The sequence below is a fragment of the Tachypleus tridentatus genome, chromosome 6 (genome assembly GCF_004210375.1).
Source record: "Tachypleus tridentatus isolate NWPU-2018 chromosome 6, ASM421037v1, whole genome shotgun sequence".
In the NCBI taxonomy this organism is placed as follows: domain Eukaryota; kingdom Metazoa; phylum Arthropoda; class Merostomata; order Xiphosura; family Limulidae; genus Tachypleus; species Tachypleus tridentatus.
This window is the reverse complement of record NC_134830.1, coordinates 45,927,176-45,942,056: the sequence shown is the minus strand read 5'-3', so window position 1 is coordinate 45,942,056 and position 14,881 is coordinate 45,927,176. Positions and strand designations below refer to the sequence as shown.

The following is a 14,881-nucleotide window of genomic DNA, read 5'->3' as shown; positions in this document are numbered from 1 at the left end:
GTATTATTCTCAGACTCTGAAAGTGGCCTTGGGGATACAAGGAGCTACGCTACGTCACAGAATGACATCTACTCCAGAAAGTTGGCTGACTCAGTGCATTGACTTCTTTGATGTAGTTGACTACCCTGTTGCTGGCTATGTGCCTCCAACTATTGTTACAGAACTACATTTGCATTTGTGGAGCTGTGCTATAGATTACAGGTTAGGAATTATATAATTATAAATGTAATTCTAATTTATTCACCATAGAACTAATACAGATCGTCTTGCATTGAAGCTTTTTTTTTTCATAAAATTAAAATAAATTTAGTGTAATAACTGAATCCTTGAAAGCAGTGGGATAAATAAGAAAAGTTGCTTGGTTTAAATACTTTTCATGAATAATTAAAAGTGCAAGCATGTTTCAGTTGTGTCCTGTTTTTGCATATTTCTTCAAATATACAGATCACTGAACATCTGTCTTAAAACTTCTTTGATGACAACACTGTCAAGAACTTCTAAACCTTACTTATGATTTTGCTCAGTGATAATGTAATAATTATGGAAAAACCTTTAAAATTTTGTTGATTGGAATATTTCGTGATAAAGATAAATTTCAGTCTGTGCTTTTCCTTAACTTCTAATAGTAGCTTTAATTATTATATTGTCTTTAGTGTGAGGCATAGAGACTTTTAAACAACACTATTGATTTAAAGATGATTTATTATAATTTTTTTTTTAATGTTGGCATACATGAGATTCTTCTTTATTTGATTTTTTCTCCTTAAACTTTGTTACTTTGTTTCTCAATATAAAAACTATGTTTTATAACTTTTGTTGTTTTAGTATGTTTTCAGTATACACTGTAAACTTTGTTGACAAAGTTATACTATAATATCGGAGTTTATTCAATAAGATGAAAATTTTAATGTGGATTTCTTTATATCATGGACATTTCCACTTTTAAGCAGTTTTTACATATATGTCCTCAGAGTTTCATTTTTGTTTTGTTTAGGCCACTCTACTTACCTTTACGAGCAATGGTAACAATGGAGAACTTCAGCATTTCTAGTAATATTGTTGCTCACACAACAACATCAGTTTTGAGGTTTGGAACTATTATTTATTCTGTATTTCACTACATACTGATAGGTAGTGTTTTTCTACATTGAAAGATCCTTATTTTTGAAACATTCTGAGAAAATTACATTTTTTTACAATCATATAAAATCAAATAGAAATATACAGTTTGATATATTTTTATTTTTTTATAATAAATTATTCAAAAAGGTGTATATGCTTCTCTCACCTGCAGTTCAGTGCTTGATTATATTAGCAGTAAAACTAAATAATGTGTTATAGCATTTAAAGAGATTTCACTTTTTAATTATTTAATCTAGGTGCACTAAAATAGTGATTTTGACTTCTGATGACATATAAATAATACTCAAGAGAAGATGATGAATTCTGCATCATTGTAAAATTTAAGTAATGAAAACAATAACCAAATCACTAAAGAAAGAAAAGGTTATGTTTAGCCTTTTCTTACTTATTTATTAATTACATTTTTTTTACATACATATTGATAAAATCTTGAATTCACATCCTATCTGCTTGCGTTCAAACTAAAGAATGTTTTGGGCTTGAGAGTTACAAGCATTGGTGGTGTTTGGTTTATATTTTCACCTTAAAGCTCAAACCTTCATGTATTACCTCTTTATTAGTGTCTTCTCAGCTGATCCATGTACCTTAGTACACTTTTTTAATGTTAGAAGTTGCATATCTTCATTTTTGTACTGTTTGATATAATTATTGTAAACTTTATAAAGGAGTTGAAATTGAAATGGGCAAAATTTGAATGAATTCTGTAACTATAGAATTAGAATATGTTGATAAAACCAAGTTTTATTTTAGAAGTCACAGTTTACTTTTTAAGTTATTCACTGTATAACCAATTTTTCAACACTTAACAAATAAACTTCATGCTTGATAATCAGATTGTTAGATAATAATAGGAACTTTTTTTTCAAGATAAACACCATGTTGACCATGTCTTGTGGTTATAAATATTGTTGTTTTCAGTTTTAATTACAAAAGTAAAACTAACTCCTTCTGTTCATTGATGATTCTTTTTTGGTATAAAAATATTTAACTATGGTGGAATTTCACATTTTTACTGTGATGTTTTGGGCTGAATTCAGTAAATTGAAGTTACATAATGTCTTATGTTTCGATCTTAATTTTTTTCTTTAAACATGAGGAATACTAGAGGAACTTTTTGAAACTGGAATTGTTATTTTCAATAGTTTTTAAAATCAGGATATTGTAAGGAGCTTGTTTAGTTAAAATGTAGGACATGCAGTAAACAATTGCTGTCTTTAGCATCAAGATGTTCTGTATATTTTTTACTCTCAAAAAAAGAAGTTTCTAAACATTTTATTTGCTGAATAATTTGGAAACTTGAAATATCTCATCATAAACGTTTAAATACAAGAATTTCTAAAATCTTTTTCTGGGTGCTGAAGAATTGGAAATTGATTGGTACTACCAGTTATCATTTTACATGTGATTTTAAACGTTTAGAGTGAAATTTGGAATATAAATGTTGTTAAAGGAAGAAAGTGCTTTGTAAATACAATATCAATTGGAATAGAATTTATTTTATGTATATTGTGTTTGAAATACTCTTATTATCTTACAGAATCATAGCTGAAGAAATGTGTCTGTTTATTTCTGATAAAGGTGAAACTGATGCAATAGATCTCAAAAAGAGTAAGTGAACTCTGACTTGATATTATATGACAAAAGATTTAAAAGTTACCTTTTTGTTAGTAGAAGTGTAGCAAAAAAATGCACATATGAATTTACAAATATATTGTTGAATGCAACATACATGAATATAACAGTTAATAACAAATAAATGAAGTGATATTTATTTTATTGGGATATTAACAAAGTTACATTTAACATTAATTAAACAGTTATTATCATTGTATGTTAATAAACTTGGCATCAAAACTTAGTTTCTGACCTACCTTTTAATATTACCTAAGTTTTAGTTCCCTAATTTGAAAAAGCTATATTTAAAATAACTATCTTCTGTCACTTGACATGCCTGTGTTCAGATCTCTCCCATTTTACTTTAACAGTACAGCTTCTGTGGTGCAGAAGCAATTAGAAACATGAACTTTACATATTAACAACAAAGTATAGAAAATTTAAACCACCTTTATTTTATTTAATTAATATGTAAAACTTGCTCCAGAAGCCCCTTCTTTTGTGTCATTCATTTTAAGCCACATATTTATGCATGCAGTGTTTAGTATATATGGACGGGTTGTGAAAAACATGGCTATTGCATTCACTCTATTACTGTGTGATGCTTTCAAATAAATGCTAAGGTTGAGTTATAACATTATTTGAACACCTAATTGTCAGAGATTATGGAATGTTTCACAGCTTCTATAATATTAAAATTATTCTGTTTATGTATCACACGTATTTTTGTGGAGAAATAATGAAAGGAAAACTACTTAGCAACGAGTTCAGTTTATAAACGAATATTATTTCTATATTTCAGAAAAAAGGTTTCATTTCTGGTCATGAGATGGAAGTACAGACTTATTATATAATAACTGTTTATAACTTTTCATTAAACAAAAATGGTATCTGGAAAAACAGTTTCAGTAAAGATAAATAAAGAATGAATCTAAATTAATATTCAAGTTATCAAGAACTTGTGTAATAGACAGATTTGTGTGGATTTTATGCCAGTTTCTTGATAATCAAACAATACATTGTATAACATTCTACTTTTCTTCAAGTTTTCAGTGAGACCAAGCACACACACATGTGGTTTCATACTTCATTGTCTAGTTATTTGTATGATGTCTTCATTTTTAATTGACATGACCCACATGTGGTGGAATTCATTGTATACACATGTAGTGAGTTGGGATGAAATTACTGAGTACAGATTCTGTAAATATTCCTTTAACATTGGTCCAGCACTCCAGCATACTTGTTCCATCTAGGAGAAATCATTCCAGCTTCACTGGTTACAGTGTAATCCAAAATACAATAAACAAACAAAACTGATGTGATGTTAATGATACATATTACTACTTAATTATAAAAATAAATCAGATGTACACTTATCAACCTACTCCACTGAAATTGTTTAAAAAAAAACCAAAAACAAGAAGTGCCAAAAAAGTAGAGAATAAGGGTAGGGATGAATACACAAAACTATACAAAAATCCCTACATAAGGAGATGGCAAGTACTGAGTCAGTCATACAAGATAATTGTTATTGAGTGAAGCACTATTTATTTAGAATACTTTTATTCATACCTAAATTCTTACAACTTACAGGAATTCACGTTTAGTTGTATATAAAAGTTATTATTGGAGAGTTTTGTATAGTTTTTGTATTACCTTGTTTCTGTGCTTTGTAGCATTGATATTCTTACATTCCCTCTGGTAGCACAGCAGTACGTCTGTATACTTGCACCACTAGAAACCATGTTTTGATACCTGTAGTTGGCAGAGCACAGATAACCCATTGAGTAGTTTTGTGCTTAATTCTAAAGAAAGAGATAAAACAATCCATACATCATACTTAATTTTTAGAAAATTTTTTATTTTAACTTGTTTATAATTAATAGGAAAAGCATATTCTGGAGTACACAATTGTGTTGAGTGAAGTCATTGCTATGAGCAATAATAGAGTTTTTCAACCTATTTAAACATTAAATAGACAAATAGTTAAATTATAGTAGTTTTGGGTGCATTTTGTTCTCGTGTTTGAAATGTGAAGAACTGAGCAATGGCCATTGACAGTTTTCTTCACCTATCTCTTGTATAGGTTTTTCTCATGGTGATTATAAAAAAAAGGTCACAGCTACAGTATTATTTATGTGTAGAACAATATTAGTGAGTACACACTTAACATTTACACTTATTTTAGATTTAATAAAGAAAAAGGCACATACATAACATTTTTAATTTGATACATTATCTAGTACAAATATTTTATGAGATTGAACACGTATATATGTAGCAGATACTATATTGTTCTAAAGTAGTTTATTGACTAGTATTGGGTAGTATTTGGATAAATCAATCAAATATTCAAGTTACTCAAATTGTTTAGAAGTGTAAAAAAATTTCTAAAGAGATGAATATTAATTTTTGTATTTTAGTTCTTTTGTTTCATGGTTACCTTCTGTTCCAAGTAGTGTTTAGTTACTTTTAATTTATTATTTCTTTTAAATATTTTTTATTAGATTATACTTGTGTGGTGGAAAGTGGATTGTTTGACCTGTCGTTGAGAATGACTGATGGAATGGATATGGTAAGTTAGTCATCTGAGGATGATAATAATGTTTTTTATTGGTTTTTATCTTTAAAGTTAATTTTTCTTGAATAGGAAGTCTTTTATACAATGTTATGTGACTAGCATAGTTCTGTTTTTCTAAATTACAGTTGCTGCATGTTTGGTTTCAGTTGCTTCATTGTTTATTGTTGCATTTTGAATGGTTTATAAAGTTTAAAGAGAACTGTTGTTTAGTTTTAATTAGTTATATATTTAATTACATTTACAATAATGATTTTGATTAAAGTGTATTTTTTTCTTTTGATTGTTTATTTGTGAGATGTAAAATACAATCCTCTCTCCAGCCTCAACCAAGGCTAGACCTTCGAGCATCAAACAATGTTGTTTACATCAGAACCTGTGCAGATTCATGCCAAGCTCTTCAGAGTCTGCTCACGTACTTTGCTAGTGATGGTGATCTTTCTGATGATGTGTTTTCATCAAGACCTAGCGAGGTGAGTTTTAAGTAATATTTATAATAATTTTAAAAATCAATTACACAATGAAGCTCATAATATTCCCAGGATTTCTGTATTATTCTTCAAAATTTACAATCTCCTTCATGCTTGGGATAATTCCATTAGAAAACTGATGTTGGGGTACCAGAATTTTAATTAAAAATGGAGTATGATGTGTTTTCATATACAAAAATCGCACATCTTGTATCTTCTGGGTGATGAATGCACACAATAAATGGAATATATGAATAGAAAATATTGAATCAAATTGTCATGAACGTTGATAACAACCTTTCTAAATAGTATAAGTTACCTTTTTAGAAAATACATGATCTGGTGTAGTATTTGTAAAAAATGTTATCTTCTAAATATAATCTATTAACTTGAAGATGACCTAAGAAGGCTGAAACATTTTTCTGTAATTTATTTTATTTAAAGTTTTAATACTCATACTAGCCAAAGGCCATGTCATCATGTTTGTTGACTCGTATTGAAAATTATATTGAATTATTTCATGAATTTATGTTGTTAATTTTGGGATCAAGTTGTGATTATAATTGAAATTTTCTTTTGTGCATTATTTTATTTCTTAATTTAAAAGTAAATAATTTAAAAACACACCTAGATATTGAATTTGTGTATTGTGGTATGCTGAATGAAACACTGGTTCAGATTAGATATTTGTGATCCCAAAGTACAAAGTCAATAATTTTGTATGAATTGGGATCTCAAATTACTCATATTTAACAACTATAATGCAAAATCAGAACCTCTTAAATTTTATGTTTGCTGAGTCATTTCTCATTTACTGAATCAAATGCAGTGGCTCCATTCACCTCTTTCCATTTTTGGAAACAGTTTGTTATATATGCTTATTTTTATATATGCCATTTGAATAACCAATTCAAAAGTTCAGAATATTTTACAAGTGGTTTTCTTAACCCTTTTCAAAAATAACAGATGTGTCTCTCTTTAAAGACAAATTTTCATACTGGTAATTTGAGCCTTTAATCTGTTTGAAATTTCATATTTTAGACTAAAACATGATAATTTATAATAGACTTCTATGGTATTGATATAGTAATTTAAGATTTTTTTGATTATTCAACTGTATAAACAAAACTTAAAGTTGTTTCATTTCACATCCTCCACAAGATTTCTTAAGTCTTAGCAACCTATCACAAACTGAGTACAAGGTCATGAGTAGAATATATAATTGTTTGCTTTAATTCTTTATTTACTGTTCTATGTTCAAAAAAATAAGTTTAAAACTTATTTGTAAACAGTAATAATACACACACACACACACACACACACAAAATGTATTATAACTGAAAAGTGGCTGTATTTTACAAAATACTAGTCCATTGAAACACAGCCCAAACAAGTCACTTTGTAAAGGTCAGTTTTATATTCTTGGATACGGTAACATGAGTGCATATGTGCTGTGTCATAACTTCTATGGTGCTAGCTAGCAATTGCTGTAAGGTAAATATAATAAAAAGAATAAATATATATAAATGTACACTTTATTAAAAAGAATAAATATATATAAATGTACACTTTATTAAAAAGAATAAACATATATAAATGTACATTATGACATTTAAGCTATTTAGACTAAACATTTGTGTTTTTAAGTTATTTGTAGTCATCCTGATTTTTTAAAAAAGTGTAATTTATGTTCATTTCCTAATTTTTTATCTTGGTATTGAGATTGGTCAGATCTACCAAATACATAGAGATTCCTATTTGATAGTGAAAATAACAGATAAAATATAATGTTTTCTTCAAAAATATTTGATAATTATTTGGAGGTTATAGAGATTTCACAAAATTTGAACATTTTGTTTCATAAAAGTATTTTTATTCTTACAATGAAAATTACTCTGTATGTTGGATATTAAGCATTCTGAAAGAAAAATTTGAATATTTTAATTAAAATATCTTGATACTTAATTTGAAAACCTGATATTTTGTGTACAAATACCACCTTGTGTTACATTTACCAGTAACCTACAAAATATCTAAACGTGGGTACGTTATCAAAAACCATAGTGTAATTATTTTCATAGATACTTTTGTGGTTATGTTTTGGGTAGATGCTACCTAATCTGTAGTGGAAGGGTTAATGCAACTTAATTCAAGTTCAGGTGGTTTTTTTCTCTTCAATTTATACATGATTGGATAAAATATTTTAATATGTACCTACTGTTATTCTCCAAGAGTCATTGAAATGTACCAAAATACTTTTTTACAAGCCATCTACAGTTATTACTGAAAACAAGTATTATTTAATATATTTCACTTGGAAACAAGTTATAGTGTACCAGTATAATAATATGACTGCTGAAACAAATATAATGAAAGTATGAAAGACTTGTAGCATATTAAATAATTAATTCATAGTTATAACAAAATAAGTTTTCATACTTCTTAACTTTCCATAGCAAAAGAGTAAAAAATGAAGAACTAAACTTAAGAAATTGACTAGAAATACAAACTTTATATTTGTTTCAGAGAACCAACCTCCATGTAGGGAATCTTTCAAACAGAATGCCAGTGTATTTTAAACTGCAACATTTGAGTGTTCTATTATGAGAATAAAGTGCTAAAAGAACAGGACACTTTGTACACTTGAGATGATAATTGTGATCAACATGATTTACATGTACAATATTTGTGGATTCTGCCATGTTATTTTCTTCTGATCTTTGACATTTGAAAATTAGCAAAGTTTTTGTGTAACGTAGATGATGCATTTCTTTTTCTTTCATATACAATTTCTAAAGTTGTTGTAACAAAATGGCTGTTTCCTTTTATGTTCAGTGTGTGAAGAAAATACATCTTGTACAAGTAATTTTGAAAGAGTTACTGGTTAAGTAATTTGAAGAAACAAAAAATTTAGAACTAAACATTTTTAAACAGTCATTTGTACTTAAGGCTTTGAAAATATTTAGTTTTGCTGTAGTTTTTGTGGTAACATTGATTTTTGCAGGTTCCTGTACTGTTTACCAAGCCTTCCACAGAAAGTCCTAATAATGTAACTAAAACCCAAGCTGAAAAAGTTCATGATTTAATGGTTGAAGCAATGGAAGAGTCCAGTGGTTCCATCTGTAGTTCAGGTAAATATTGGAGGTGTTATTTATATAATGTAGAATTATCTGCTTGGTGTTGAAATGAAATTGGAAAAATTCTCTCAAAGGTTCTATATTTATTTACTGGATATGTCTGTGAACAAAATAATTCAGGTTACTTCTTTATACCCTCTGCCTTGTATTTCTTTTCTACTCTTTTTGATAACCATTGTACATGCTGAACAGTTTTTTTTTGCCACTTAATCATTGATTTGTGGATAATTTGTTGGGACCTTTAATGAGTTTTATTTTTATAGGTATTGCCCTTTTTCATTTAAACTATAAAATCCTTAAAATTAACTTCAATCAGAATTGACTATGTACAACTGTTACACTTATGAGAGATCAGAAATGTTATTTTCATGATCAGTCATGTTTTTAACCATTGCAGAAAGTATCTTTAATAAATATTTTCTTCAAGTAACTATGTTGGAGTTTTCTCCCTACATTTTTCACCTGTTATTTTAAGCTAAATAAAATGATTTCCTAGCTGGTTACCACTTACCCCAAACAAGACATCTCAATATGTGAAGTTTTACTACATTACATATTGTGGATACACTAAAATGTAGCAGTTTAACATTTTCTGTTCAGATGTTTTTAGCTATTCTTAACAGTGCTGTTGATATACAAATTTATGGTTCACAGAAGAATCTCCAACTAGCACTGCAAGTAATGATGGAACCAGAACTAAGGGAAAGAAACTTGCAGATTCTGGTACAGGAATTGTGGTAGATGTAAATCTGGATCATTTTCAAGATGAAACAGAAGTAGCTGATGAGGATGATAGGTGTGAAGAAGATGAAACTAATGGTGCTGATGAAGAATTCTGTATTTTAGAAAATGACCCAGGGATTGGTATCACGGTACATCCTTTCTTTAGTTCATTGGAAAACAAAATCAAATTAAATGAAAATGGAGAACATTATTATTGTTGTTTATAAACCCAACAGCTGTTACTTATCTTAGAGCCAGGTTATAATTATTAAACAGATCATATTATCATATAAACGTCAGTACCTAACACTATAATATTTCATAATTTTCCTCCTAGTTTTGAAAATCAGAGTAGTAAGGAAGTAAATCACTAAACTAAAAATTATTGTAGTTAGTTGAGTGAACAAGTCTGGATGTCTTTACCCTTATAATTCTTATCTTCTGAGTCTTCTTTCAGTTGTTCATAAAGTATAAAAGTATTGATTTTTTAATATTTAATAATAACTTCACAAATTTCTCCATTTTGCATTAATACCACTTTTAAGTTTAGTGTGCTGTACAGTAAGTTTTACAGATAACTAGCAGCATTACCTTGGTTTTAAAATAAAAATTATTCTCTCTCTATGTTCTGTTTCTAAGTATTGTAATGTAAGCCTGACTCTTTTCACCTAGTCTATCTTTTGGTATACAGCATTATTTTATTTTATAGGCTAAGTCTACTGCTTACTTTTTTACACACAACATTCTAATTCTGCATACATTTCTTTGGTGTGAAGTTAAATATATAATGTATTAGTAGATGTATAGTTAATGATCTAAAGCTAAATTGGTGTGTAATGCTATATTTTAAATTAAATGTTAACTTAAACTTGCCAAAAAATTTCTCAAGTCTGTAATGAATTTATTTGTGTAATGTATATGTTAGTGATAAAATTACCAGATCTGATAACAAATAGATGCATGTATTAAAAAAAAAAATTTCCACACCCTCACATTACCTGGACAGTGAACGTGGCAGACAAACAAGCAAGCGAGCAGAGAAATTTTTAGTTTTTTATTCAGATATTTAAAGTTATCCTGTAGCTATGATATATGTTGCAAGATATGTTTATCTTATAAATATATCTAATTTGCACCTTTTCTTACTGATTTAAAGTATTTCTTTCAGAGTAAGAATTTCTTGTTGACACCTAAATTTTCATATACCAAAAGTCTAGTAGTTTTCATTACAACATTACAGATGAAATTTTGTAGTTCTTTCTTTTCAAAAGCATTGGAATTATATCTCATTCATATTTATTTAAAAAAACAACTCATTTATGCAGCAGGATATTTTTATGAATCCCAAGATTAATAGATAACTGAATCAGTGGGTAAGCACATTTTAATTTGCTTAATTTATTTAGCTGTGTTATCGGTTACGTTTTGTAAGATACTTGCATTAATTATATATTTCTAGTTTCCCTAACATTTTGCAAAGAATGTCTTTCATACATGAGAACTGGATTTTTAAAAAATATTCACAATTTAAAAGTGATGTTTGTATTTTATTATTAATAATCTGTGAATTTCATAATGCATTTTTAAGCTAATTTTTATTACAACTTTTGATTAAAAGAAAACATTCATTATTTTACTTTTTAACAGCCTAAAAGTGGAGAGCCTCAAGTACGTTGTTTAACAACTGAACCAGTTAAATTGGTGGAGAGTCATTTTTCTGTTCCATTGGGTAAAAGTGATCAATTACGAGCTCCTAAACATTTTCCACCAGCAGTGTGGCGATATACCCTGAGGGAAATGTCAATAGTGTGGCACATGTATGGAGGAAAAGACTTTGACACATCTATTTCAGGAAAAGAAACAGGTGTTTGGCATTAATACATCTTCTGTAAACTAGTTTTTGCATACAGCTTCTAAATGTATATGATTTTTCTGAAAGTGTTTGTTGTTTAAGTATTGTAAAACAGTTGTGAATGTTCAAAGAATTGTATGAACATGAGAGAGTAGAAGAACTTTTATTATATTTAATGACTGGAACTTTTTCACTTGCAGCATATTTCTTAGTCTGTAATGTATCTCAAAATAATTCTATAAACTAATAATTGTGTATAGTCAGGAAGATATCATCAAAAAATAAACATTGTTTCATTTAAATCTTGCTTTTGTGTTGTTTTCTTCACTACAGTTTCTTTCTAGGAACAATAATGTTTTGAGTATGAGATCATGTTTAAATTACATAATAATAATAAACAGTTATTTAACCTTCTAGCACATGCTTTATACATATTTAAGATGGTCTTAAACATTGTGGAAAGTATAGGGCATTTTGATTACTTTTACTGTAGAAAATATTTGTTTCAGCATGTAGTAAGAATGACACTTTTTCTGAGAAAACTGTAATTATAAATGTTAGTTTTACATTTTTACTGTAAAAATTTTATATAATTTATTTTGTTTCAGCCAAGAAAACAAGTAGCCAAGAGAGCATAGACCGGTAAGATCTTCTTAATTTGCATAAAATTGTCTTTCAAAGTATGAGCAAAAATATTGTAAGCACAGGAGAAAAATAAAAATGTAGAAGTTATAAAAATGATGTACTAAACATGATTATTGATATTTCACATATTTTGCAAAATTTGTCAACATGTTTCTGAAATATTCATAGCTCCAAAATAGACACTTTTGAAATTGTTGACAAATATTTATTCTGTTATAATCTTTGAAGTGAGATATCTGTATTGCTTCTAATTTAAGCCCTCTCTCTAATTATCACTCCCTTGATATTTTTATAAAGCTTATCTTGTGACAGCAAATGTAATACAACATATAATCCTCTTTATTACTGTAATTTTGACTGTAATGGTAATCTAACATACAATCCACTTTTGATACTGTAATTGGGATTGTGGAAAAAAAAGAAAAGAAAAACTTATAAGCATTGAAGTCAACAAAGCACTGCATCCCTTCTTGAAGTTTGCAATGCCCCCAGGGGCAGTATGGTATCCTGTAATTATTATCATTTTAGAGTTATTTTCCTATAGGACTTACAAAAACATATTGCACAGTAAACTGTCATGAAAATAGAAATATGTATGGAATAAAAATACAGCTGGAAAAAATACCCTTTCTTACTTTGTATTGAAAGAACAACAAAATTTGAATTGTTGAAAAAGGGTAAGAGGAAGGTTACTATGATGATACCTGGGACAGAAGGCCTGACATGGCCAGGTGAGTTAAGGGGTTGCTGGTTCACATCCCTGTCACACCAAACATGCTCCCCGTTTTAGCCATGGGGGCATTATAATATGATGGTCAATCCCACTGTTTGTAAAAGAGTACCCCAAGAGTTGGCAGTGGGTTGTGATGACTAGCTGCCTCTAGTATTATACTTCTAAATTCGAGACAGCTAGCACAGATAGCCTTTGAGTAACTTTTTGCGAAATTTAAAAAAAAACAAAAAACAACCTAGGACAAAAAGGTTGTCATATAGTAATAAGCTGACATCTCTCAAATTGTTTTCCACTGAAAAAAGGAAGCTAGAGGGGTTTGGTTGAGGTGTTTAAGACTGATATGGAATTTACAGTGTTGATCCACCATCTTTTTTTTCTTAATAATGGGTATTAAGTATGGTAGGATCATTGAACACAAATATAGATCTTGTAAAAGTAGGGATCATCTTCATCTAAGACAGTTTTAATTTCTACAAGGTGGGATTGTCTTTGTAATGGGTTACCTTCAGACTACAGATGTAGTTAATTCATGAGGAAAGCTTGATATATATATATATATATAAGACTGACTTTTAGTGTGTGTTTCATTTGAGAGTTTAGTTTAGCACATGGGCTGGCCAAAATGGACCTAAATATATCTTTGTTGTCCTTAAATTGTTTGTTTGCATATAAATGGATGTGGCATGGCCAAGTGTGTTAAGGCATGCAACTCGTAATCTGAGAGTTGCGGGTTCACATCTCTGTCGCGCCAAACATGCTTGCCCTTTCAGCCGTGGGGGCGTTATAATGTGACGGTCAATCCCACTATTCGTTGGTAAAAGAGTAGCCCAAGAGATGGCGGTGGGTGGTGATGACTAGCTGCCTTTCCTCTAGTCTTACACTGCTAAATTAGGGACAGCTAGCACAGATAGCCCTCGAGTAGCTTTGTGCGAAATTCAAAAACAAACAAGCATATAAATGTGTCAACAGTAGAGATATAATTCAGAAAGAAAAGTTGTGTATCAGCTATTAATAGATGTAGGTTTTGTCAAAGTATTTTGGCATAATATAGATTTATTTCACAAATAAACAATATTAATATTTTTTATTAAATGCAAAATAAATTTCTTGCTTTATACAATTACTTGAACAAAAGACCTGTGATGTAGTTTTCCTTGTAATGATAAGATAGTGTTTTAAGTGTGCAGATTTAACATCACACAACTAAAGATCTGTGATAAGATAATTTCTGTCCTATGGGTATTTCTTGATATTCAGTTTTTTGTGGTTTTTTGTAAAGTTCCCAAGTAAGATGAAAACTGATTTTCAATAAAATTCATCAGCTGTTAAGTTCTTACATACATATAAAGGTTCATACCAAGTGACACATTAGTTAAAAAGAGATAAAATAGTAAAAACAACTCCTGTGATTTAGATGAGTTGTTTGTTTTAATGCATTTAAATTGCCACTAATTAAAATAAGTTTCCTTTTCCTGGTCAGACTGTAATATTATTTTGTACCTTTTTTTTATCTGTCAAAGACAAGGTAATTTTTTGTAATTTATAGAATTTAAAGTTACAAACAGTTTATAAAGAAAAGTGCTCAAAAATATTTATAATTTTATTTCGATATTTCATTGTGTTACTTATGTTAAAAGATTATTACCTTGACAGCTTTGATATTATTTACCTCCGAGGTTAAACAAATTTGTTTATGCCTCAGGTTATCTGACAAAGGTAAAGACCAGCCAGACTCACCCATTACTTCCAGAAACAAGGGGCCAACTATTCATTTTCATCCACAAGGAATGGGTGTTTCATTTAGCAAATTAAGTAGAACTGATTCTCCTACTTTGGAAACTTACTCTCAAGCCTCTCCAAGACATTCTCGTCATTCTGGTAAAAGTTGGTTGACTGATGGAGGGCCTGGTCGCCGTCATGATGTCCACATGGAACTTCGAATGAATAAAGTAAGCTGACAAACTGAATATAAATTGGCCAATA

General features: G+C 29.1%; 1 protein-coding gene across 2 annotated transcripts in view; it reads left to right on the top strand.

Moving 5' to 3' along the window:
* The window catches only part of Atg2 (Autophagy-related 2), a 112,976-nt gene that overhangs the window by 61,825 nt on the left and 36,270 nt on the right, over positions 1-14,881 (top strand). For both annotated transcript variants that reach the window (XM_076504392.1, XM_076504393.1), the window contains 10 exons: positions 14-201; positions 995-1,087; positions 2,681-2,751; positions 5,268-5,335; positions 5,662-5,811; positions 8,813-8,939; positions 9,600-9,817; positions 11,316-11,532; positions 12,129-12,162; positions 14,601-14,847. In XM_076504392.1, the coding sequence (XP_076360507.1) occupies positions 14-201; positions 995-1,087; positions 2,681-2,751; positions 5,268-5,335; positions 5,662-5,811; positions 8,813-8,939; positions 9,600-9,817; positions 11,316-11,532; positions 12,129-12,162; positions 14,601-14,847 (1,413 nt within the window). The remainder of the gene's footprint in view (positions 1-13; positions 202-994; positions 1,088-2,680; positions 2,752-5,267; positions 5,336-5,661; positions 5,812-8,812; positions 8,940-9,599; positions 9,818-11,315; positions 11,533-12,128; positions 12,163-14,600; positions 14,848-14,881) is intronic.